Here is a 27,145-nt window from a genome sequence, read left to right as displayed (position 1 = left end):
CCAAATGGGATTTTCATCTGTGTTCCGTAATTAAGATAATGCTGAAGATATTCCCAGGAGCAGGGATGAGTCAGATACTGTTGGTTTTGCTATGAAGTTTTCAAAAGATGTTGTGGAAGACATGGCTAAATTATTCAGTTTATCAGTAAAGCACCATTAAATACATTCATAATATGAATCACTTAGGACATGAGTAATATGTCCCTGTCCATGGCAGAGGGGTTGGAACTAGATGATCTTTGAGGTCCCTTCCAAACCAAACCATTCTGTGAAGGAATGGAGTTAATAATGTCTTGTGTTTGCTTAAGGATCCTTTGGCATTCCTACCACCCTTAGTAACTTCTGAATTTTTCCTTTATGTTGTTCTTCTATGTTAGCATAGAAGCACTGTGTGCTTTGTATTGCACTTCTAAAACAAAATGGGTGACCTTTTGGGCTTGTGGCTAAAGCACCAGGGAAAACCACAGTACCATACTTTTGTGCATATCTTTAAAGGAGCAAATTTTGTCCCTGAAGTGTTCCAGAACTTCTTCCATGGTAGTCAACAGATATTTAAAGTTTTGGCCCTGCTTCTCTAACCTGCACTTAGGTATTTCTTACTCGTCTAAGAGCAGGAGATTGGTCTTGGGTTTGAGCTGGGAATACTGAAGTTGTAAGCCGGGTTGTAAACCAGCATCTTCTTGCCCTCCGTGTGAGCTTGGGTAATTACTTTTCCTTTCCACGCGTAAAAAAGGGTTTATAATATCTGTTATAAGAGGCACTAGTTCTGCTAGTTCAATATTAACTGATGCAGAAATTAAAAAAAAACAGAGCTGTTATTTAAAAACTAGGAACAGTCTTTCAGTAGAAACCCTTTTTTGTCTAAAAAGAACTTTCAGCCACTATATTATATAGCAACAAATTTTATCTTTAGGGATATTGTCTACTTAGCTGAGGCATTTGTATGTCTCAGTTATCATAGCATTAGACTAATCACAGTTTGTAATGAATGTATATTCACATAGGCAGTTGTGTGATAAGGAGGTGCTATAATGCACATTTTACAAATGAGCTGGGTGGAAGGGCAGACTTTGGGAATTTCCTGCACGTTTAGTGCGCACTCAAACGCATAGCTACTTACCTGCAGTGTGGATGGGCACTGGCATGTGGGATGTAGGCTACAGCAATATTCACATGGTCTTTTTCAAAGTGATGTCATGTAATCTATGTCAAACTGACATGACAACCTGAAATGCTTCCTAGAAAGACTTCAGCTCTACGTACTGCAGAAACTGAACAAGGCAAATGTGAGCATGTTGAGCTAGGGCTTGGGAACCAACCATGTCTTGGCTGCTCATGGCTTTCAGGCAGATCGGGTACAGAAGAGGCAGATGCTGAGTTACTCACTCAAAACTGAACAGAAACACTGGTAAATCAGCAGGTAGAACCCAGCTTCCAGGTTTGAATCCTAATCAGTATAAAGACTGCTATTTGTGTTTTTCTAGAACTGTATTTAAAGTTATTCTTCAGATTGATTTTTTTGTATACAGTAAAACAACAGGAAGCTGATACAAAAATCTTAGAAATGTTTTCTGGGAATACTTCTGGAAAGTGATAGATACAAAGGACTGACAATACATTCAGGAAAAATGTGTCTTGGTCACAATCCTGCAGCAAGTTCCGTGACAGCACAAAAGCTGTGTTCATGCATAAGACAGCTCCTCCCCACCACACTATGTACATTTGTGTCTATCGATTTCTACCATATAGTTTCAAATACTTGCCAAAATATTTCACAAGAATGTCCAGACCAAATGGTCAGAAACAATTACTTGATGAAGGATGCTGTGTAACTAATGCCATTCTGTAATTAACTGCAATAAACAGAAATCTTTGTAGGCAGATAGTCCTACAAAGAATCAGTACAATTAACAAAAAATGTAAACAGCATGTTTTTCTTTGTCAGAGTATCAAATATTTGAATGTACTAAAAAAAAAAGAAAGGAAGGATTCCCTTGTTAGCCTATCACAGTGACAATTACACCATGCTTCTTTACTGTTTGAACTGATTGTTCTTTGTGTCGCTCCCATTCCTCATCATCTTTGTCCAGATCAAAAGTTTCTGGATAAATGGGCAGCTTGTCTTTTGGGCATTCCTCATAATAACTTCGAACATATTTTCCGACAGACCATCCTTTGTATTCCTCAGGCATTTTGCATTCGAGGCCATTGTAGTGAACATTGTAGTGATGCTTCAACCAGTAGAACAGATAATGAATGTTGTAATCACATCTCCAAGGGTTGTCTCTCAGCCACAGTATTTTTAGAAAGTAAAGATCTTCCAGTACTCCATATTCAAAATTCTGCAAGCTGTTGTTTGATAGATCCAGCTCCTCTAAGTTATTGAGGCCTGAGAAAGCAGCTAGTCAATAGAAAAATGGTTATTGGGACCTCATAAAAGCAAGTTAGAAAAAACCCATGCATACCTGCAACAGGAGAAACATTTTCGTAATTATACATTTATTCATTTGGGAGGGGCTAAAGGCTGCAAAAACAGACTTTCCAAACTCTGAACTTTAAAATATGTCTTGAACCTTGAGAAGTGAGGTATTGGTATAAATATATTGACATTAGGGGAGTTGTATTGCTGGTAAGGTTATAATATTCTTAATGGGCATGCATGAGTATGGAATAGGTACAGTGAAGGTGAATGAATGTTTTATTTGCTCATAGAAGTCAACTGTTATTGCTGTGATACAGTAGAAATATGGGAATTTATTATGTATTAATGTGCAGGGCTAATAGCGTTTGTATGTACATGTGTATTTGTGTGTGTGTGTAGAACCTTTAAATTAGTGTTTTAAGATATGGAAGATAATAACATAGAGCTTCATAATAAAGCTTCTGAGTCACATTTCAGAGAGCAGTTCATACTTTTTGCAAATATACCATTTCATTTAATGGTGGAAGTCTTAATTTAAGTAAATCAACTACCTGTAATGTTAAACCTTGTAAGTACCAGTGTACTGATTGCTACTGTTGTTTAACTGCCAAAATGCTACTAGAGAAGGCTCTTTTTGCTTCATACTACTACCTGTCTCCTTGTGTCTGCTTTCATAATGAAAAACTGAATACACATAGGCTATAAGCAAACTGCCAACAAAGCCATTTGAGTTCTAATAATATATAGATTATGAGCAATTATATGTTGTGATTTTTAACCCAAAAGTGTTTAAATACTTTTCCTTTGTCTTTTACTTTATTGTCCAATATAATTTAAAAGCAGCCTCATTATGTGACAAGTTTTCTTAGATTCAGCAAAGATATTGAAAACATCATTCAGCTATTTCGCATTTTTGGAAGTGATTAGCCTTCAGTCTGCACAATTAAATTTTGCACTTGCTTGGTTTAGTGTTAAGAAAGGGCAGCTGAAATCAGTGTCTCTTCATTGACTTCCATGATGAATACATTTCAGTGCAAACCTTTACTCTATGAATTGAGTGGTACAAAAGGTAAAATTTGAACCAGTTTGTCAAATTTAAAATCCTTTTCCCCCACATTTATATCTGATAGACATTATTAAAGTTTAAATTTAATAACACCAATCACTTTTTAATGACTGTTTTAAATTATTCTTACCAGGATCAATGTAGGCTATTCCATTACCATTTAGGTTTAATATCTTCAGTTCACTGACATCATCAAACTCTTTGGCTCGTAGTTGTCTAATTTTGTTGCTGGACAAATCAAGTTTAACTATATCTGGAGGTATGTTACCTGGAACTTTCTTTAAATCTTAAAAAAAAATGAAAAGGAAACAACTGTTAGCTTCAGATTATTCTTTCTGCTTAGGTATCTCAGAATTTTGTCAGTCTAGCATTGCTTCTTGTTTTCTCCTTTTTACTCTCAATAGTAGTGTCAACATGTTTCTTCAACTTCTGAATTTCTTTGCTTTGTTCACTTGTATATTTACATTTCATCTGAAAATTGCACTCTTCAGTAGTGCTTATAGTAAAGCCTCTGTGGTTTATATTTTTATTCTAACAGAACTGTACTATTCTTTCACATAGGAGTAGGGTGAGTAGTGAAAATACTATACTAATAAAAAGCATGTGTTAAGGGCTTGATTATTTAAAGAAAAGAAATCAGAGTAATTATATAAAAAAATGTTCCTTGGTAAATGTTCATTGGTTCTTCCATGATCAAATGATAGTGTGCTGTCTTACATCCTTTGTTCTATGTTGCCAAAAGGTAAAATGTTCTAAAATTGTATCAGCAATAAAAATATAGTAATATTCATAGTTCTGTAGTTACTGTATGGAGTGTTTTAGTAATATTGAAGACTTTATATTTGTTACAATACTTACAGGTAGCATAGTGTCATTCTATCTAGTTCTCCCTACCAAAGTATCCAAGGACTGTGTGCATATCCTTATAATGTTCCTTGCTCCTTGCAAGAGTTACAGAAAGAATAGCTTCTCGTCTAGTAGTAAGGGCACATTCTTGAGAAGTGCAGACTGTGGTTTGAATCTTCACAGGATAATGTTAATAAACTTAATCTCTAGGATTATGTTTACTTAATGGGGGTTATAATCCTGGCTGTTGCTACAAGAAAATGATTGTTATCTCTTATTTGACCATCTTTGACTGAAAGCAAGTAGCTCCTGGATCTGTGCTGAAATCCTTGCTGTCAGTGTACTTCTAAAGTTCTGTAGATGTCTAAAGCAACATGTCAGAGTCTTCCTGCCTTGTATTTGATTCTGAGCAGAGCTTTGGTATTCTAAACACATAAATGTTATAACTACTCCAGCCTGCTCTGGTTGGAGTGCTTCCTGCTAGTGCAGATGTCAAAGTTTCAGGGCCTACTTATCAACAAATGAATGAAAATAATGCTTGAATTTGAGACTTTGAGAGTTTGTCAGTACTAGAAAGCAGATTTTTTCAGCTGTTCTTGCAAATACTAATTCTTTTGCGGAAAAGCAAACAGAAATGACTTCTGTATCCAACTTTCATTGCTATTTTTTTGGTAAAACAGAATAAAAGACGTAAGATTCATTCTGAAGTACTGAAAGATCTGGTGTGTATCACTGGTCTGATAGAATATAAACAAGTTCTTCAAAAAGGAGAACATACACATGGTTATATGTATTTTTAAGATGTTTCTTTCGTGAGCTCTCTGACATAAACTGAAAGCTGATGGCCTGTTTTATCTCCTTAGAGATGCATCGTTCTGGTACACTGCTTGTCACTTCATTCCCTCCATCGTAAAGGAATAATGAATTGCAGCTTTTCATGTTATCTTACAGGTTGGGAAACTGATACACCTTTTTTCTGACTCTGAAATCTTGTTAATGTGGATTATACTCGTATTTCTAATGACAAATCCAATGAAATTGTGCATCTGCTGCACAGTAATCATATGCAAAGGAAGTACAGTGCTCTCATCAAAGATTACCTTATGTTCAGAAATCCTAAATATGCATGGGGTATTTGCATCCAGCTGTCAAGAGTATGCACAGTAGATCTGATACTTACTATAGAATATTGAATGTACTCAATGTTTCTGTGCTAGACATTCAGGAAGTCCTGGGCTGGACTTCTTGACCTGATGGAGGGAGTTCCTGTACCCTCATGTAGTCTAGTTCACTCATGTAGAGCTTGATGTAACATTATTCCTTCATTATTAATACTTAAGACAGCAAACAGGTTTTTAGAAAATACCATAAAAGCCTGTGAAACTCCCATAAAGAGCAGACCACATTGAATATTTCTGTGAACTTAGAGAAAAAAGTAACATTTTTCTTGCTGAATGTTTTTGAAAATATTCGTGTGTTCAGCTCATCTCTTTGACAGCACTAGATGGGGAGAGCCAGAAGGTCAGCCTTCTCTTCTATTAAGATTTTAATATGTGCCTGGTTTCTGTTCAGTAGCACGGTTTAGTGGAGATGTAAGGTAATAATGATATAATTTAGATTTTATGAAGGATAATTAAGATTGCAATCTATAATCTAAAATCTAATAATTAAGATCCTATTTACAAGGAAAGGTATGGTTATGTGAATATTCAGAAATTAGTTAATGTTAGCCACTTAAAAAAGCATAAAATATTAATGAGAAAGATGCCTGGTAAGACATAGAGAAAAGTGAGTCATAGGAAGAAGAAAGGAATTTAACAGGTGGAAAAAAGTAAAAATGTGGACCATTTTTTATGCCATACATAGTAGATAAACCATGAAATCAAATACTGGAATTGTTAAATCTTTAGGTATTGTCACCTTATACTGATTTCTGAGCTTGGCGCTGGCATTAAGGCCCAAGAGTAAGGGTGCACAGAGTAGTTACAGAAATTGAAGTCACTGTTCAAGCAAACAGAAGTTTAGCAAACACAACACAAGATACAAGTGGGCAAACCATAGTGCAGTGATTCGGTATTACAGACTATGCTTTGCAAAACTTGGGAGAAAAAACTCCCAGTTTTGGCTACTTCTAGTAATGCTTTTTATTTCAGATTTGTAATGTTAAAGAATGAGTCTTTTCTCAATATTTGGTTGTTTGCTTTGTTTTATCATGGGATAAAGTATGGGAAATAAAAGATGAATAAATGTACACTTTTTCATTGAGTTGTGCCCCATCTGGTCTACCCTGAAGGCTTAACTGTGGCTTTTAAGAGCCTGAGAAGGATTTAGAAATGGAATGGATCCAAGTGTTTGAAAAACATTTCTTGAACGCAGTTCAATTTTGAAATGTTTGCTGGGTGCTGGGAAGAAGCACATAGGGGAAGTATTTCTTTATGAACAAAATCATACAATTTCTTCCCTTAGTAGAAGAAATCTTGCACAGAAAATGTGAGGATGCAATAGCTCTCCTTTGCAGCCAGGTTCCTTTTGGCACTGTAAGCACAGCTGGCTGCTCCAGTCCTGTTTCACAGATCACTTCTGTCAAAGTTGTTTGTGTTGTACACTGGAAAGAAGAAAAGACACTGTGCTTTTCTGTATCTGTGCAATAATTTCAGCACAGCTGTAATTTAATTAGTATGTTTATAGTTGTAAAATCAGACTTATGAGGTACTGGTAACTTGTGAGGTGCTGGTCCTTCAGTAAGTGTGTTCTTAATTTTATTCCTGTTGACTTTTGTTTGATGTCTTATACCAGAGCACTAAAGGATATCTGTGGAGTCAGGGTGGCAGAGTAGAGGTAGCATGCAGAAAGAACTCCTACTTGTTGACTGTAGTTATGAGAAAAAAACAACAGAAGTACTTAAAGTAATGTGGGTACTAGTTCTATATAAATTTGCTGTAAATAGTATGTGAATAAATGTAGCAAAGGAGCAAGAATATTAAAGAATATTAAAATCATTATTTCAGTTATAAAGACAGATACAAACCTTTTCTTCTGCAGTTGAGAGTTGGTACAGGAAACACATACATGTGGCATGAAGAGGAATCAAATTCTGCAGGCTTTTCCCGTTTTATATTTTGAGGGTCCTGCCTGGTTTCTTCACTACATAGCTGTTCAGCTCTTATCTGCTTTAGCTTTTGATTTTTCAGTCCTATTGGATGCACACACTTGGCATAATTTCCCAAATTCCTGTTTGCTGGAACCTGCAGCATTGTAACAAGAGCTTCTAGTTCACAGTTGCAATGCCAGGGATTATCATAAAGACGTAGGTAGTTTAGACTGGGTGTATAAACAAAAATCTCCTCAGATAAACTCTTAATTTGGTTATGCTGAAGTAAGAGTGTGGTGAGTTTATCCAAACCGAAAAAAGCCTCGCTCTCAATTTTTGATATATCATTCTGTTGTAAATCCAGACTTTTCAGTGCTTTGTACTTGGAAAACATGTTGTTCTTCAGTTTACGAATCCTGTTTCTTGCTAGCAGCATGTGTTTTAAATCCTCTGGCCAATCAGGTGCCACAAAAATCAATTTTCTTTCCTGACAATCTAGGTATTTCTCATGAAGATAAGTGTATATATCACACGGTAGGCCTTGGGCATTGCGCTTAACAGTGCTAGATGCTCTCCTTAAGATGTTTTCCCTTTCATTGTTTCTCAAACTCCTAATCCTTGTCTTCCTACTGTCAGATGCTTTACAAAGAAGTAGTAGTAGTATAATAGTAACTACTTGCATCCTGACATTCAGCTGGCCCCAGCTATTTTCTGTGACAGCTGTAACGGTTGAAATTTTTGGATAGTCTTAATCAGTGTTGTACAGATCTGAGGAGACACAGCTGGAGTATGCGGGATCCCTGTGCTGGAAGAGAAGTAAAACATTACAGCAGATGAAACAGGCATTTTCGTAGAGGCTTGAACATAATATAGAGTATTCAGTCAAATAATTATCACACTACTTGGAGCTTGACAAATACTTTGAACATTTAATGTCCTATCTCTTTTTTTTTTTTTGTGTGTTACTGTTTTATACTGTCTCTAGTTTATTGTTATTCATTTTTATTAAACATGGGAAACTATATGGACCCATTTCTAACTGATCTTTATTAAAAGGTTCTCATGTATTCAGGAAAATAACATCAGGCTGAATCTTCTTTGTATTTATGTTCATCTTGGAAAATGAGCTTGAAAGAGGACCTTGAAGCTGATACTTTCCAGCTTTCTGAATGTCAACCCACTGGAACACATCTAGTGTCTATCGACTTCTCAGTTATAGACTATGCTCAGATGCAGTCTTCTTTTCAGGTTGAGCCCAAATTTACCATTTCTGTATTTACCATACAAATTTACTAGCCCTGCTTACTACCAAATGTCTCTTATGGCCCATGTCAGGTAGAGAAAGTTGGCTCAGAAAGACCACAGGAAGAGCTTATCAGGTTATATGTCATCTGAGTGTAGGCAGAGTGCAGAAGAGAACTTGGTGGTCATGGCCATGGTGTGCTTTAAACCAGTTGCAGGTCTGTCCACCTAAGGAGGAATAGTACAGAGCGGTAAACCAGGAGCTTCCAGCTTTCTACGAAAGCTAAACACAGTCTTGAGGAATTATTATTAGGGGAAGAAAAGGACTGCTGCCCACAATCGAGTCTAAAATGCCTCAGTATTTTTAGTAATTTTTCAGCCTGTGTTCCCTCCTGAATTTCCCATAGTACTCCTGTGTATTGCCATTTTCCTTCATCTTCAGTGAAGTTTGGCCATAAGGTCATCTTTCCTTAAAATCATTTTAACCCCTCAGCTTGCTGTATTTTCTAACTATTTTCAAACTCACAAATTTCTTTTGCTAATCAGTATCATCCCTTCTGAAACCTTCTTCTCATTCTTCACTGTTTGGAGTAACTACTTAGTTAATTTTTCTCTATGATTGTGGACCTTAGCACCTGGCAAGGTATTGATCTTGAGTGCAGATCATTGCACAGATGTACTGTTTCTAAACACTGTTGATCTGGGCTCAAAAAACTTGTTTTTTGTCTGGAGGAAAGGTGGCACAGTAAACAAACTAATATCAGGTAAAATACTTTTGAAAGCAAAGAGATTTTTAATTTTAAAAGGAAATTGGTAGATAAATTTAAACCACATCTCAGCTATAGAGAGTTCTTGGTATTTGTGCAGTTATTAGACAAATGGAGCAGTCTTGTCTACACCTGTTGCTGCATCCCTCTAAGCCAAGTGGCTGGTTCCCGTTATTACCTTTGAAAACTCGTTGACTGGTTTCTCCATTTTGTTCCTGTAGTTACCAGCTGCCTATCTTCATTCAGTCTCTGTTAGTTGGAATGTCAGTGCGAATGAGTTTGCATAAACAACTTTATCCCTTACATGAAAAATGACATTTTATATGTAACTTTTTGGCAGCTATATGCTAGTCAGTGTAAATTGATTATGTGTTTTAATAACTTGAATCATAACTGGGATCCTCTGTGTTGTTTTGAACTGTTAATTGTTCTGGTAATGTGATAGCTCATTCTATCTAGCAGAGCTAGGAAATAGAAAAAGAACTTGGGGTAGGAAAGGTAATAAAAAATTATAGGAAAATTCCTTCCTCTTCCTTTCTGTCTCCTGAGTCTGGATTGTTTTACTAGTATTACATTTCTGCCTGCTAACTAAAGTATATTCAGCTATAATACCAAAATTAGCAACTGCTTTTAGTAGCATGTACACATTCGGATGTAAAATTGCAACTGTCTTTTCTAGTTCTAGGGCAAAAACCCCACGTAAGAGCTATGTAATTTCTGTGGCTTAGCAGCCTTAAGGATGATTTTGATTGGTTAGGTTCTTTTCAGATGTGCAGTCCCTCTCAGTATTGTCCTACTCCTCAAAAAGGCACTGAGTTAGACAGAGTTACAGGATATCAGTGGAGCCACAGTCCCTGTAGAAAACATCATACAGATCTATTGTTGTACTAATGCTTATTGCAGTTGAAAACATGTAATTTTTCTTGCCATATGAAAATGTGTTTTTAAATATTTTTAAAATATATTTATTTTCACTGTATAAACCTTTCATATGGCATTTTCCATATCAGGCATCTGTATATCAGGCCTATTTTGATCATTTCAGTTTAAACAGATCAGTTATTTTGAAGATTAGATTAAGGCAAAAGGTATTACTATGTTTAATAAGGGTTTTTGCATCTTTTACTTGGAGAACAGACTCAAAATTTGGCAGAAGAGTGGCTGAAAGGATGTGTAAGTGTTTTTTCTCGTGTCAGGCATCTATCTTTCATTATTTTGTTAGAATTGCAGCAGTCTCTGCAAAATAAGAGTTTCTAAAAGTAATGATTATATGCACAGAGAAGAGACTGTCTCAGGCAGTTAAATTCTCTGAAATTCAATACCTGCAGAAGATGAGCAGGGCTTTTCCTACAATTGGTCTAATGGCACCACCTCATAAACCTATATGGAAAACTCAACTCTGGCATTTCCTAACATCAGATTGCTTAATCAGGTAGCTTTCTGGTCCTTTGGTAACATAAGACTGAAAACAGCTTGGTTCCTGAGTGTGCCATTCATTGATGGAGTGTAAGAATAGACATTTCCTCAGGACAGCTTTCTCCAACTTTATATTCTGCTTTTGGATTTTTTTGGTGCTTCTCAGTAATCTGCTGTGGTTGTAGTTCAAGGGATGCCTTGATGGACTGAATCTGTAATATGAATTCTTATGTTTGTGTTGTACAATGAGAATTTGAACTGTTCACTCTTATTATGACTTTTTTATTATTTTTAGGTGCATGTAAGAATTTGCAAGACTTAAATCTCTCTGAATGCCAGGGATTAAATGTAAGTACTTCAGACCTTTCTCATGAACTCTAATTTCTAATGAGAAGGAAGATTTCTAAAGAGCTGTTTATTTGGACACACATATCTTCCTGATAGAAAGTAGAGAGTTGTGTTCTCAAGTACTTTGGAAATGGAATTCAGTAGGATTCAGAGATACTCAGTGAAGTTCTCATTTATTTTCTACAGTTCTAATACAAATTGATATATTCAATCTCAATTAATTTTAATAAACATGCTCCAAAACTTTACCAGTCTGGGGTGGTTTTTTTTTGTGTTTTAAGTTTGGAGTTGGCAACAACTATACATTTCAATCCTATATTGTTTTCGGGTTCCTTTATTCCTTCGCTCAGTAATACACATAGGCTCTAAAAAATTCTCACTATATTTTTAGATATTTGTGAGAGCCTTTATTTGAAAGGTGTCTAAGTATGCAATCACCATCATCACTATATAGTTGTCTGTTCTTTTTCCTTTAGCATTTTCAGTTTTATTGCACTTCCATTAATTTTCTTTAATGTTTTTCAATTACCTTTCTCTGATGGAAAAATGATGTTTGACTCTGATATACAATATTATAATTACAGTGTAATATTCAGAGGTTGTATGCTTCTCAATGATTGTTTTGATCCTTGATTCTGTTGCTCCTGAAAGAAGACAATAAGTTAAAGTGGGCCAGGGCTTTGTAAAGACTCAAACACTTTCATAACTGTCTATTCTGTTTGTTTTTTAACATGCTTGCTTATATACATTTGATATGTACCAGCAAGCACATCCCTAGGTGGTGTCAGGGCCTGGTTCATGGGATAGTAGGGACTTGCTGATTGCATTCTTGCCAATACAGCCTAGTATGCAGTTGGTCACCTTTCTTGAAAGGACACACAGTTGACATACACTGAAATTATTACTGACCAGCACTTTCAGGTCAGTGTGTTTGATAGCTGCTTTCTGACCAGTGTCTAGACTACTGATGCACAGGGTTATTCTAACCCAGATGCAGGACTTCTGCATTTGCCTTTGTTGAACTTCATGAGGCTTCCATTAGCCCATTTTTCCAGACTAAATCTCTCTGAATAGCAGTTTTAGTCTCCAGTGTATTGACGCTTCCCCCAGATTGGAATAATTTGTGAATTTGCTGAGAATATACTCGTTTCCTATCATCCAAAACATTTATAAAGACATTTAATAGTATTGGCCCCCATATTGACCCTTGAGGGATGCCAGTTGCCACAAGCCACCAATGGGACTCTAGCACCACTGGTGACAACCCTTAGGCCTGGCAATCCAGACAAATTTCACTCACCTTGAAGTCCACTGATCCAACCTTTATTTAATTTGCTGAATTCAAGACACAACAGCTGCATTTTTCTCCATAGATCCAGTAATTTCATCATAGAAAACTATCACATTAGTGAGGAATGCTTTGCCCTTTGTAAATCCTTGCTGGCTCTTCACTATTACTTTTTCATCCTCCTTGGACAGGGCTTCAAGGAGGATTTGATACATAACCTTCCTAAGGACTTAGGTGAGGCTGACTGGCCTGTAATTTCCTGGATCCTCCTTCTTCTATTTCCTGTAAATTGGTGTGTCATTTCCTATCTTCCAGTCACAAGGAATCTTGTCTGTTCGTTATGACCTTTCAAAAACAAGCAAGGCCTCTCAGTGACAGGAGCCAGCTCAGTACTCTGATGCATCCTTTCTCATCCCATTTCCTCAAGTGCTCCCTGACATTACCTTCTTCTATCATAGTATTGCTTCACTTCCACAGATAATGCTAGTAGGCTCCTGCAGGGCAGCCTTAGTAATAAAAACTGAAGCAAAAAAAGTCAGTACCTTGGCCTTGAAGATCAACAAGCTGTCCTGGACCCTTTTGCCTTCCAGGGTTGTCTACCATGAGATCCTGTTAAGCAGATCCCTAAACAAGCTAAAATATGCTTGTTCTACAATTTGTCCAATTTTCTACTCTCAGGATTTTAAAGTTCTCATTTTCATGGTTGCAGTAACCAAAACCACTCTATTTCTTCACATCCCTGAACAGATATTCCTTGTTGTGAAGCAAGCCCAGAAGAACATGTTCCCTAGACTACTTGTCAGTCACCTAGATCAAGAGATTGTCTTCAACACACTCTAAAAGTCTCCTGGATTGTTTGTGCCTAACAGTATTGTTCTTCCAGCAGATAATCAGAGTGGTTAAAGTCTCTCATGAGTAACCAGGATAGGCAGTTGTAAGGTTTCCTTTAGCTGCTCAAAGGTTTCATCTACTTTCTTTTCTTGGTCAAACAGTCTGTAAATAGATACCTACCACAATGTAATCCTCATAGGTCTAACCTCTAATCCTTACAAATTAGATGTCAACTGACTTGACACCCTCCAATGCAATGCTCCATGGCATAGATTGCAACCTGTCTTCACCTTCTTGGGCTGTCATTCCTAAATATTCCATAACACTAATTGCAGCCCTCCAGTTATGTGTACTACACCTTGCATTGCTGGAATCCCAATAGAAGCATTGCTCTGCACCTGTGCATTCTTACTGTCTGATTCCCATGTTACAAGTGTTTGTGTTCAGACACTTCATATGGTCCCCTGGTTGTGCTGCTTTCACATGGAATGGAGAGTTTTCCCCATTGTGCCATTCACTAAATACTTTCTCACCATTTATGACTTGTTCTCTTCAGGTTATGGTTATCTTCCATACCTATTTTTACTGGTGTCACCTCTCTCAAATCCTTTGTTTTAGGAATATATTTCAAAAGCACAAACTCTTCCTTGAAGCTGATTGGTATTGAATTTCCAGCTATCTTGGTGATCCTTTAGTAGAAAGATGACCACGACATGGCAAGAGATACACACTCAACTATAACATTTTTGTGTATAAGTGCTGACCTTTTGCCTTTCTATTATGTTGACTTTTATTGTGAAACACTCTTCATACTAGGAGATTTGTTCCCATTATGGATTGGAATAGAATGGAATGATATATAGAACAATATAGGTAGTACCAATTTTGCAGGTCAATAAAAATTGGAAGCCTTGTAATTAATCAAATCTAATATTCCACCTAGAGGGTAGAACTAAACAGAAGGCTTTTTGTAAAAGATACTACTGGTCAGAGAAGTGTACCAGAGTTCATGGAGAAAATTAACCAGTGGTTTTAGATACCAGGATTAGCTAACAAGAATCTTGTTTCAGCAAAACATATAAATGTGCTAACCTTCAATCATGTGAAAAGTCCCCTGTGTTCTGTAGGACTGTGTAGTTCATCATGTCTCCTTGAACTGGAATGTTAAAATTACCACACTTCCGTTGAGTAACAGTAGCATCATGTGTCTCTCAGTCTTCTACTTTGAAGCTTCCAAAGAAAATGGCTGTGGTAGTCATCATAAATCATCATAAGATTCTTATGATGATTTAAAGATACTTACTCGTGTTTTTTCCCCTTGTTACTCAGCATAAAAATGTAAGATAACAATACAAATATAATTTCGATGTAATTCTTGATTTTTTATTTTTAATTATTATTCAGGATGAATCGATGAGAGTCATATCAGAAGGCTGCAGATCTCTTCTCTATTTAAATCTGTCCTGTACAGATATTACAAATGGAACGCTACGACTATTGCCGAGGTAAAAGTAAACAGAAATATGGAAGTGTGTTTGTTGTAATCTTGCAGGAAACTTAGACGCATATTGTAGTAGAAATACTCTTTTTGAGTGATTTACAGGATTCTGTTTGCTATTCAAAATGAAAAAAGTGCCGCATACATTTGACTTAGATAGCACTTCTTTTTCTTTGGTATATTTAAAAATACCCTCTATATTTCCTAGAGGTTTATAGAAACTTTCAAAAGAATGTGCTAGCCAATATTTTCCTGGGCATGTCCAGTTCTTGTGGTGATGCAAGAAGTTTGCAAGTTAGGTATGTTCTTAGAAATTTATTTCTGCAAGAGAGGATTGTGGGTAGGTGTATTGTGTGAGCCAAGGTCTTGTGCGACAACTGCAAAACAAAGAGTTAGTCCAAGCTCTTATTTGGAAGATCAGTGAGCTGAAGGTGACGAATGTACATTCTTACAGAGGTCTGCCGTTACTGTTTTAGGTGTATCCCTCCACGAGTCTTGAAGTCTGCCTGATAGGTAGAATTGCTGCATTAAAAGCTGCCATAAAGGAAAAGAGGTGTGCTGGCCCATGGTAGCAGCATCACAAAGACATACATAGGTTTGAAGATAGCTGTACATTGTTTCTCTTTACTGTAAGGAAAACTGATGTCTTCCTTTCAAAGCACACCCACAAAGTCCAGAAATATGTTTTTCTTTGCCATCTGTATGGTACATTTTGACCTTCATTTTACTTAGTCTATATATCCTCATGTTACTAACATTTGTTTTGGCAAAGTTTTCCTTTTAATGTGTCCAATCTTGCCATTAATTTTTTCATCAATATTATTCTTATCATAATCTGTGCTTTATCTGTGTTGGTTGGTATTTTGTCTTTTTAAATTTCCTTATATTTATGTTGAAGTTTGGAACAGCTGTTCTATAGGTAGTATCAGCCTATGTTATTCTGGGTACCTGAACATGCTGTTGCCACCAAAAGTCAGACCCATTCATTTCTGCTGATGTGTAAATAGCTTGTACCCAAGGAAAGAATTCTCTGGGGTAGACAAAGCTTTCAATGCAATAAAATTTTTGAAACAAAAAAAAAATTCTCCACTGAAAAAATATATTTTGCAGTTAACTTGTACCTCTCTAATAAAACGTTTTCCCGGTCACACATGATGCTTCTGATTTAAGCCCATAAGATACCAGTGTTTTTATTAATTTTTGGACAAAAAAGCAAAGCTTATTGTTTCTGAGATGGGGATGTACAAAAAGTTGATGCCCTGTGAAAATGTTGATAGCAGACAAATTTCATGAACATTTCATATGCCATCTCAAGAGCATTATCTCTCCACAAGTCCTGTGTTATAAGGTAACTATGGAAAGTTCTTAAAGGTGGCAGTATTGCATCTCATAATACTGCACATGAAGTTTGCTATTGTATATCAGATGTCCATTACTGGAACAAGGAACAAGGAAGTGTTGGCTGAATGTGCTCAAAACTGTTTGGTCATTTTTGATTCTCTCCTAGTGTTCCATACAACCATTTTAACCTCTGTATTACACAAGATCGTCAGCTGCAATTTCCCTCTGACGAGTTCTCTTGCATATGGTAGACATGAATATTGTCTATCAGGAATAAAAATCAGGAAGTGATTTTGTCAGGTTGCTTTAAAACAATGATCCTGATATTGCTAATGCCAAAATTGAAAAACCATTATGACAGAACTCCTGCAGAATGTAATTGTAACACAAAACAGGGATGTGATCCCAGTCTTCAAAGTGCAGTAAGAAAGGCTTCCCTGTGTCTTAAGTTGGGCAACCTTGTAACAACATATACTTTAAAAAGACTCAGAGCTAGCAGAGTGTAAAACCCAGTCTCTTAATTTATTGTTTATTTTATCAGATAATTTTGGAAGTGTACTATCTCTGAGTTCCACTCATTTGTGTGGAATATGTCACTAACATGTAAAAAGGTTTATGCTTCTCGAAGAAGAGTATTTTTATTCCTGTATTTAATATGAATTAAATGTTTCCATTAAAAAAATCCCACATCACAAACACATTCCTTTATATTCTAATATCTGGTTCTGATGCATGTTCATTTTTCTTTTCTGTCTTGTGCTCAGTTCAAGTTAGCACGTTTCCCTACCCTATACTGAAAGTATAAACTGAGTTCCAAAAATGTATGACACTCCTTAAGCAGTCAGCTCCCCAGTGGGTGTTCCCATTTTTCTTCAAAATGCCTTCTTTTGCTGACTTGCAGAACTGTATGACTATATCCCTACAACTAAATGTCTACCAGAGCAGCAGGTCCTAATTCTAGGTTTTGATTTTCGGTATGCTTTCATTTGTGGTGCTCGTGGCAACTGTTATTTACTTCAGTTAGAAATGTAGTTCATGAAAGTGAATAGTTTTCAGTATGTCATAAACCAAAGTTGCAGACGGAAACTTAAGTATATTCAGACTATAGATTCTTGCTTTTACAGAAAGCTGTTGATTAACATTTTCCACTTATACAGTTTATTTTCTTTTAACTAGCATTTAGTACAAAGAAATGTTTTCCAAAAGAACTAGTTAAAACCTAACATTGGGTGATTTTCTTTTGGATAATTCCCTTTTGTACCTCTTTCAATTCATTGTGTTCTTTTAATAGTACTCTTCTAAATAATTATATGACTTGAGAAGCTGTAATTGTACTTTTATGTTTTTAGTGCCCTTTGATAGAGTTCTGGTTTTCATTTCCAGCAGGCACTGCTTGCAAAATCAATGGCAAAGACAGTCTAGCAAACTTACACCGAAAAGTCTGTTACTTTCAAAGTATGCACACAAAAATCCCATTTTACAAAGTATGCTTTTGCAGTTATTTGATATAACTTTAAAATGATACTGTTTTCAGATGATGAAATATGTTGTATGATAGTACTATTCTCCAGTAATTTGCAATACAGCAGAGGGAAAAGTGCAGCAGAAGAAAGGGACTTTCAAACTTCAGATAATCCTATTTCATATCAAATATCTTTACAGTAGTTTTCAGAATACTTTAACAGTTTTATGTTGTTTCTGCAAGATATCGCTGTAATAATTTGCTCTCTGTTTGCTTTTGTTGGTTGTTTTTTTTTTCATTTGCAAACCAGCTTCCCCAATTTACAGCATCTGAGTTTAGCTCACTGCAGAAAATTCACAGACAAAGGTTTACTGTACCTGAGCACTGGAAAAGGCTGTCACAAGCTCATCTATTTGGATCTTTCAGGTTGCATTCAGGTTTGTAGATCACATCTTTCTTTCATTCTGTGAAGAAGAGTATCCTTTATATGACTGGCTGCATCCTGCATTCATGGTATACTGAAGCAGAACAAGCCCTGCAGCAGACTTCCAGGGTTTTGAATTACATGACTACAGCTGTTTAAGTTTTACTGAGGAATAATAGCACTATAGGTTTGGCTCACTTCCAACAAACTGTCAGATCTATAAACAGCTAGTACTTACTGCATAATGAGAACAAGGCTTGCTTTTTGTAGCCATAAATAGACCAATTTTATGCCATTAGTTAGAATTTTAAATCAGGAGCTTTGAAAGCGCAGGTTTTACTAAGATCTGAAAAAAATAAAAGCCACTCTGCGCTGGAAAAATATGAATTTACATTTGATTTCCTGAGAAGATAAATAATTAAAAAGTGAACTTTGGTAACTGTTTTATACTGGTTTAGTACATTGATTTAAGTAGAATTTATAACAGCAATCTAAAAATAGTTAATGTTTTGGACTATTTTTGTCTCCAACTAAATTTTTAAAGAAAACCAAGGTTTTACAATCTGGTATGATTTTAGAAGCTTTCAAACATACACTGTATCTTGAAAAATACTACAAAAGCAATATGAAATGCCAAACTGTAAGGCAATACAAGTCTGCCACGTTTTTAATAAAGACTCCCACATATATTTCTTTCTCCAAATCACAAAACACATGTGAAATGATAAAGATGATATGTAGTCCGAAGAATACAACAGGTTAACAACGGGTTAACTTTCCATCTAACAAAACCTTTTGAGAACCAACGATGAAAGCAGATAGGGCAACGGGCTTGTTCTGACTGCTCTTCACTGTGAGTGTTTCTTGTTCTTGAGAATCATGCTGACACTATTGTGTGGTGACAGCACGAAATTTGAAATGAGGGCTGAGGTTAGAGGACAGGTAAGATCTACCTACCTCTGAGTTTCTTTTTCAAAATGCCAGTAGCTGGTTAGTTTTTCCAAAAGCAACATTCCTGCTTGTTCAGAAGAGCAATCATGAGCTGTGAGGATCTGCCTCTAGAAAGCATGATCTAATAGAAGTCAGAGAAAAATGATAATCATTGAACTAAGAAAACCACAATCCTCCCCTTTCCAGAGGAAAGTGGGTTTTCTCGCCAATGTGTTTGAGAGCTCTGAGAGGAATTCCATGGCTTCCTCCATTTTGGGTTTCCCCACAACTCTGGAACAGGTCTTAATGACTATGACCGAGCACTTGAATAAACAGTTAAAACCAAAAAGAGCATCAAATTGCATCACTATTGCAGAAAGCACTTAAATAAGATAGAATTCTCTTTTTTTTCTCTTCTTCATTGGATGAACTAAGCCAAAGGGAACTTCTGTAAGGCTAATGTTTCAAGTTAGAAAAATGTAGTGAAGCTATAGTATAAACATTTAAATTATGCTTAAAAGTGTACTATAGGACAGAATATGTATTATTCCCATTACTTCATGTTTCCTTTTTTATTATTCCCTTCATTTTAACATCACAGGGTTTTATTACATGGGTTCTACTATTACCATTATTACAACTGTGGGATTTGAACAGCTGTTTTGCAAGCCCACCTGTAAAACAGGTGATTATGCTGATGATTCTACGAGTGGCAACATGGGTGCCAGGGCATTTAAACAGCTTGTTAAAACATAGGCAGAAAATTGGGCATTAAGCACACATTTTCTAGTCTGTTGTCATAAAACAAGGCAGTTTTTCCTTTGTTATATTAATACATGGTAATAAAAATGGATGAATTGTAGGCATGTTGTTTTTGCATAAAATTTCAGTAATTGAGGTTGTGTTGTTATGGCATGAGTGGTAACTATTTTCATTAATGAGTTTCAAGGTATTTTCATGAAAATACTGAGATTCTCTTGTGTCCTGCTTAAAAGGTGTCCTGTTACACCACTGATATTGTCAGAGAATTACCTAGAAAGCACGAGTTTTCTTTGTCCTGCTTCTGAAGCTGAACGGTGTAAGTGGAGAATTTTCTGCTATTAGACAAAAAAAATGAAAAGGCAGAAGGTTATAAAGCAATTGCATGCCATTTACTGACATTTTAGATTGTAATTATGTAACTAGAACAGTTCAGTGCGGGATATTTTCAGTTAAATAGGAACACGGAGATTTTGAAAGAAATCTTCGTGTTGCCAACATTTATGGCTGGTTTTCAGGCTGGAACTATTCTGGCCCCAAATTTATTTGAACAATTGCTGTCATCTACAACAGCTGGGTAAGAGATCACAAGCCATTGGGAATAGTAAACTTGACCCTTTCATTTCTTGATATCCTTCAGTGTTTGTGGGTACGACAGAGAAGCTATTGGGAAACATGTAGGCTTCACCAGTATTCACGATCTGAGTTCCTCCTGCTCTGGTTTCATTAGGGGAAATCTCATTTTGGCAGCTACTGGCAAATTCTGACTTCTTTAGATGTATCAAGCATCACAAAGGAATCATAGAATGCCAGGTTGGAAGGGACCTCAAAGATCATCTGGTTCAACCTCTCTGGGCAAAGCATGACCTAGACTAGATGTCCCAGCATCCTGTCCAGCTGCATCTTGAAAGTGTCCAACCTTAGGGAATCCACCACTTCCCTGGGGAGATTATTCCAATGGCTGATTGTTCTCACTGGGAAAAATTTTCCTCTTGTGTCCAGTCAAATCTCCCCTGGAGTAACTTGTCCCCATTACTCCTGGCTTTTTCCATGTGACTCCTCATTTAAAAGGGAATCTCCATCATCTTCGTTGCAACCCTTTCAATGCTAGAACATGGGGATAAGATCTCTGAGCCTTCTTTTCTCCAGGCTGAGCAAACCCACCTCTCTCAACCTTTCCTCATACAGCAGGCTTCCCAGTCCTTGGATCATCTTTGTGGCTTGTCTGGACCCTCTCCAGCCTGTCCACATCTTTTTTGCATAGAGGGGACCAAAACTGAACACAGTATTCCAGGTGTGGCGTGACAAGCACTGAGTGGGATAGTGACTTTATCTCTGCTGGTGTTGTCCTTGTTGATGCAACCCAGCATCCTGTTGGCTTTCTTAAAGAGGGGCCATCACTTGGAGAGAAAATGTGAGCCATGTTCTTTATTTATTGAAGGAGAGGACTGATTGTTTACATTTCCTGAGTACAAACTTGTATAACTGAAGAACACTTTAAGTCGCACGTGCAGTATTCTATATTTTTAGAAATATGCTAATTCAGGAGTATGTTAACATAATCCTTTTTGGTTTTGGACAGTGGAAAATTAGAAGGAAAATAACACGTGGAGGCAAACCATCAGTGTAATGGAGCCAAACATCTGAAAGGATGTCATGATTTGTTTTATCATTCTTGACAAACGCAGAACAGAAAAATAAGATTGCTCCTTGTGCACCACAAGAACACTTCCTCAATTCTGAACTTTCTATTTCAAGTCTCTGCACTCACAGTGCATTGACAGTACTAGAATCATAGAATAGTGTTTCTTCAAAATCTCTTCGGTGCTTCACGTAGCACTCTGCCTTCCAGGGTAGATTCCACAAATACAATCAGTTCAAAGAGAGAAAAATAAAGAATTTTAAAGCAGTACTGTGCATGTGGCAAATAATTCAAAACCTGAATAAAAACTCTGTGTGTTCCCATTCTTTGGAATTAAGAAACTATAAAAAAAGAAATTATATTATTTTTGACATTCTTAGAAGCATTTCATCATTTGACAACATTTATTGTCTAAAACTGTAGGTACAAATCATCAGCTCTAGTTTGCTCCTACAAAACAAGCTTTTGTTGTTTTGATGTACTTTCATTTCAGAACTAGTATACTAGCAGTATGCTAGCGTACAGTTAAGAAAAAACCCCAAATCAGTCATTTACCTATTAGACTGAAAACTCATCACAGACAAAGAATGATATTTTATATATGATCATTGCATTGACTTCTGATTCTGTTAAATAATACATTTATAAAATAATCTTACTGAGTCATGAAGGAAAAGTCTGTTTTGCAGAACTTTATAGGATCAAAGCCTCATAATAACCTTCAAAACATCCTGCCTCATGATTGATTTGAAGAAGGAGATTTAAGTGGGATTTTACCTAATGCAGTATTAAATTAAATTCCATATGTATCCTAACATTGATTCTTGGGTCAAGTTGTTCAGTCTTGAGGCTATCTATTGAATGCTGAAAGTCCAAGTAAGTTGAGAAAGCATTTGTTTACTAAAATGTGCAAAAAATGTGGTATTTATTCACCTTATCTTCAATAATGACGGAAATTTCATAGATAATCCATAGGGGCTTTAGAAAAGAAATTCAGGATTAAGATTTTGTTGTTTTAGGAATAAAGCAAAATAAGACAAATAAACATATGATATTGCAGCAGCATCTAAATATTGACTAATTGAATTGAATCATATCTGAATGCACGTTTTGCACTGAAACTCTCTCAACCTGATGTCTGAAATCCATTTTCCAGCTTTAAGTTAAAAAACAGTTCAAGTGAAAAAATAGTCTGAAACAATCTGTGCAGGGGTATTATTAGTTGCTTCAGTATAATTGGTTTTGGCTTGCACGGAGGAAAACACTGAATTGCTGCTATTTGTGGTATCAGATGGCTATGTTAAGCAAACAGTGTTTTTCCAGACAAAGAGATTAAAAGTCCTGCAGACTGCAGTAACGTTGTGCAACCATTACTGAATTCCAGAAACAGATATTCTACTTCTGTCAAGTAGAAATGTTGTTGAGTTTGATCTGATTACCTGCTACCTACCATCTATCCTTTTGAGAATGGGTATTTCACTTAATTTTAGGCCTCTAACATAAGGTAGTACCTAGAAACTTACTTTAGTTTATCTCTATAATAATTAGAGAGGGAGAGAGGTCCCCAGAGGTGATCAGACTTTTTCAGGTCTGACCTGCCTTGGGGTCTTTTTTGCTCTTTGCTATACAGAGATCCCAGGTTTCATAATTGTCTAAAATAGACACCTCAGTTACATTCCTAATCTCAGTGGAGTAAGCAGTCTGTTTTTGCAGTCTGTTTTTGCAATAGCATCAGTATTATTAGCACCTTCTTGATTCAGCATTTTCCCCTGATTTTAAAGTCCTCAAAACTGTGGTTCCTCTTCTATAATTATATATATGTAATATGTATGTAAAAAATATAAATAAAATGTATTAACAGAACAAGCTGTTGATTCTGCATTTAGGTTTTTTCAGTGACACTTCTAAAATCTTGGCCAAAACAACAAGTAATGTAATTTAACCAAGATCCATCATTTTATCATATTTGCATTTGAATTTTTTGGTACCTAGACATGAGGTATCTTACCTCTGTATCATAACTGTGATCACCAAATTAGATGGGTACTCTTAACAGTGTGCTCATGGTAAAAAAAAATAAATCCCAAGAGCAGCTCTCAGCAGGCTCTGCTAAGCCTCATGCTTTCCTTCGATTAGCAGTCATAGGAGTAAGTTGCAGTTGGTTACAATTTGAACTGGGTCTTACAAAATTTCTTCAGTTTGAACAAGCTCAATATTGCATGAGTGACTGTTCTTTAGGATCAGTTACTCTTTTTCTTAGTAGCAAAGCTGTTCAGCAGTTACAAAGGGGAATACTACTGTCACAGCAGCTAAAGCATACTCGAACTGCTTAACAAACTGTGGCTGATTTTTGAGCAGAGTGAAAACCTCAGTCTTCTTTTGAAAAGGCATCATGTTGAGATTAAAATGAACAGTGTTATTACCATGCATTACAACAAAGTGTGTGATGTAACGTACCCTCTCTTCTCTTGGGAATGGTTTACTCTCTGTAGTATACAGAACAAGAACAAGACTCAGTTACCAGAAATTCACCTCTTGAACTCTAGGGAGTGATTTGTTTCACTTTAACATATTAAACTACTTGGTGCATGTTGTAGAAACATGCTGTCTTCTGTCGCTGCACTGCTTGAAAGCCAACGAGGAGGCCTGTTGCAGGGTTAGACAAACTCTTATTTGAACAAATTAGTCATGCCATGTTAAAGCAATTAGTGCTTCTTGACCGGCAGAGGATGTCCAGTACCTCCCTCTGGCAACTGCTTGCATGATGTTCACAGTTTAAGCTAATCCCTGCTGTACATACTGGAGGTTTTGGCCTGAGAAAACTTCAGTTACTTAACATTGTCCTATGTTACATATGCCAATAGGGAGTACAAAACTGTAGAATTTGGACAACTGAATTTCATATTCTGTCATGAGAATTAGGACCCATCTTTCCATGCCAGTGTTTTATCTTCTGGCGATCACTACCAGTTGAAAAGAGGATTGCCTTTGACATAGCAGTCCTACACTAACACTGGTTGGTCTGCAATCATTTGAGGTGGGCAAATTCAACATATCCATGCTGATAGGTGAGATCTGTGTTACCCACATCAACCACATTCCCAAAGTTATGGTGTCGTTTTGTGCAGCAGACATCTCAGTTGGAGGGGGTGTTAGACACTGGGGTGCACCAACAGGCTCTACATGCTCTGACCTCCTTGTGATTACACGATGGTTACCTTTCTGTGTAATCCTTTCCTGCAACCTTCCCTCCTGCCTCCCAAGATTTTGCTCTTTTTCCTTCAGCTCCTTGTTAAAATATAGCTGTTTTCAGAGGAGCCTGATCCAGGGTTACACAGCTCTACCTTATCAGACCTGACCTTGAACATAGGCAGCTGACAGAGTGTAGTTGATGGGTTTTACATCATCATGTAAAATTACCTGTAAAATACTCTTTATAGCTATTTTGATGGAAGGGTTTTCTCTCTGTCATTTTGCAGTCTGTTACAGACCCACTGTATGTAAAACAGTTATGCTACACTTATCCTGAGCTTAAAAGACGTTGGATTGTGTCTTATTTGCATCCACAATGCTAACGGTGCCAGTGTGTGTCATGAGCAACACCATGTTCTGCCTATCTGGACATGGGACCTGCACGAACACTTCAAGCCTCAGAACACATTTGACAGACATGTAGCCAGTTCCCTCCAGTGCTGACACTCCCTGGCACAAAGGAAAAAGTGCAAAGAGTGCCACAATCCCTTATGAAGGAAGGCCAAGACACGCAACAAAAAATATTTCAAGCAATTTATAAAGAAAGGCCACCCCAACCTGAAAATAAAAAAACATCTGAATTTAACATGCATTTTACCATGGATCTAGAAAAAAACAGTGAAGATATTTTACTACATTCCAGCCTTGCTTCAAACCTGATTTGAGCATCTGCCATTTTCCCTTATAAAGTTGGGAAAACAAATGTAGAAGGATGTGACAATGACATTCATTGCCACTCCCATAAATGGTGTTGACTGTAGGCTTGCTAAGACATAACTCTTTCGTTTCTTAGATTTCAGTTGACGGCTTCAGAAATATAGCCAGCGGCTGCACTGGGATTCAGAATTTGCTGATCAACCAAATGCCAACTCTTACAGACAGATGTATTCAAGTAAGAAACTGAAAATAAATCTGTACTTTGAACAACTTTGTGGTGCTGCAGCTGGGTTATCCTCTCAACTGACTTTACAGAAAGTTATGCAGATACAATTTAAGAGGAAATTTTTTTTTAATCTGGTACCAAAATGTATTTATCTTGCTCACTTGCAATCACTTTCAGAATATTACAGTTATCTTCTTTTGCTACTTAGGTATGGCTGAATTATATATGAGAGTTTATAAATGAGAGTTTTCCAGCTTTTTCATCATTAAAGCAAATGCAATATATGGCAACAGCATCCTGCTACTGATTTTGCCCATCAAAAAAGAATTTTCAGGCTTCTGCAAAAGTGATTGTTAACTGGATCACTGTCTAAGGTGTCTGCCATACTTCATGTCTCCAGTTACTTAACTTCTTTTCCTTGTGTTCCCAAACCTAATAAATATATGGAGAATTTCAATAATTTATATACTGCTGAATTTACTGTTAAAATGGATTGTAACTATTTGTTTGAAATTGTAACATTTGGTATTATATGTGGAATATTTGCTCATCTTTTGTTACACGACAGCGTAGGTATATGAATATTTTATTTCACCTTTTTCTCTTCAAAGGCTGTGGTTGAAAAATGCCAACAGATAACATCTGTTGTCTTTCTTGACTCTCCACATCTTTCTGATACAACTTTTAAAGCCCTTGCTGAATGTGAACTGGTCAAGGTCAGCATTGAAGGTTAGTATAATCCTCACAATTAGTAAGATAATGTATTTCTAAAATTCATCCAGATAATTTGAAATACATTTTTCAGTGAGTATTTGAATGAGGCCATTAATGTATGTCAGATACATAACTAACTTTCATCTTCATATATTTCAACAGGGAATAACCGAATTACTGATTTAAGTTTCAAGTTAATGAGTAAATGCTGCCCATACATCAGGCACATTCATATGGCTGACTGCCAGAGGATTACAGATGCTGGTCTCAAGATGATTTCACCACTGAAGCATATTCTTGTACTGAATGTAGCAGACTGCATAAGGTACTGTATCACACCTAGATTTCTGCAAACGACTGCAAAGGAATTTTAGTAAAGTTAATTATGCTCATAATAAATCCTGTTAACACATCTTTCAGTTTAAAAAATAAAGTATTAGAGTATTAATTCCTGTTATCTTAATATGAAAAAAAAAATCTACAGGTAGTTCTTTTTCCTGTATTATGATTTCAAAAACGCATTCATTACTCCAGGTCAAGCAAAAAATTTACTGTAGACATAACGTTATTTAATAGCCACATCATATTTTAGTGCTGGAATGTGGCTATGAAGATGAAAATTATAATGAAAGACAATTCCAATGCCACAACTCTATTAAAATTTAGATATTGTTTAATTTTGTGACTATCAAAATGATACTTGATAAAGTACTAAGATACAAACAAAACTGCCAATTTTTTACAATTACCAAGACAACATTGTAAATTGTGTTGTAGAGGAAGGATGTATTTTATGTGAAGACTTCCACTTCAGTTCTGTCATGTACCAGTAGAAGGAAAGATAAATGATAGGGCAGCTGCATGCTTGTTCCTGGTCTGTGGCATAATGATGGAGTCATGGGTGGGAAGAAACAGAGCAGGCA

General features: G+C 36.4%; 2 protein-coding genes across 7 annotated transcripts in view; one reads left to right on the top strand and one right to left on the bottom strand.

Moving 5' to 3' along the window:
- Nucleotides 1–27,145, top strand: part of FBXL13 (F-box and leucine rich repeat protein 13) — an 85,037-nt gene that overhangs the window by 27,192 nt on the left and 30,700 nt on the right. For all 6 annotated transcript variants that reach the window (XM_062632021.1, XM_062632023.1, XM_062632024.1 and 3 more), the window contains 6 exons: nucleotides 11,146–11,198; nucleotides 14,722–14,822; nucleotides 17,929–18,055; nucleotides 25,419–25,517; nucleotides 26,120–26,237; nucleotides 26,385–26,547. In XM_062632021.1, the coding sequence (XP_062488005.1) occupies nucleotides 11,146–11,198; nucleotides 14,722–14,822; nucleotides 17,929–18,055; nucleotides 25,419–25,517; nucleotides 26,120–26,237; nucleotides 26,385–26,547 (661 nt within the window). The remainder of the gene's footprint in view (nucleotides 1–11,145; nucleotides 11,199–14,721; nucleotides 14,823–17,928; nucleotides 18,056–25,418; nucleotides 25,518–26,119; nucleotides 26,238–26,384; nucleotides 26,548–27,145) is intronic.
- Nucleotides 1,546–19,334, bottom strand: LRRC17 (leucine rich repeat containing 17). The gene is made up of 5 exons (XM_062632039.1): nucleotides 19,000–19,334; nucleotides 17,996–18,082; nucleotides 7,363–8,230; nucleotides 3,619–3,774; nucleotides 1,546–2,401 (listed from the first exon to the last, which is right to left on the bottom strand). Exons 3-5 carry the CDS (start codon nucleotides 8,105–8,107, stop codon nucleotides 1,998–2,000), a joined length of 1,305 nt encoding a protein of 434 aa, XP_062488023.1. The 5' UTR covers nucleotides 8,108–8,230; nucleotides 17,996–18,082; nucleotides 19,000–19,334; the 3' UTR covers nucleotides 1,546–1,997.

Source organism: Pezoporus occidentalis, unplaced genomic scaffold (assembly GCF_034315485.1).
Source record: "Pezoporus occidentalis ecotype Australia unplaced genomic scaffold, CSIRO_AGI_Poc_V1 ctg38, whole genome shotgun sequence".
Classification (NCBI taxonomy): Eukaryota; Metazoa; Chordata; class Aves; order Psittaciformes; family Psittacidae; genus Pezoporus; species Pezoporus occidentalis.
The sequence above is the reverse complement of the archived record's forward strand: the minus strand, read 5'-3'. Positions and strand labels throughout refer to the sequence as shown.

Bases quoted from the DNA above. Each gene is read 5' to 3' on its own strand.
- LRRC17 (XM_062632039.1), bottom strand. From the start codon at position 8,107: ATGCAAGTAGTTACTATTATACTACTACTACTTCTTTGTAAAGCATCT. The intron at 3,775-7,362 runs GTTTGTATCTGT...TTTTTTTTTAAG, and splicing joins TCTCAACTGCAGAAGAAAAG to ATTTAAAGAAAGTTCCAGGT. The intron at 2,402-3,618 runs GTAAGAATAATT...TCTATTGACTAG, and splicing joins AATAGCCTACATTGATCCTG to CTGCTTTCTCAGGCCTCAAT.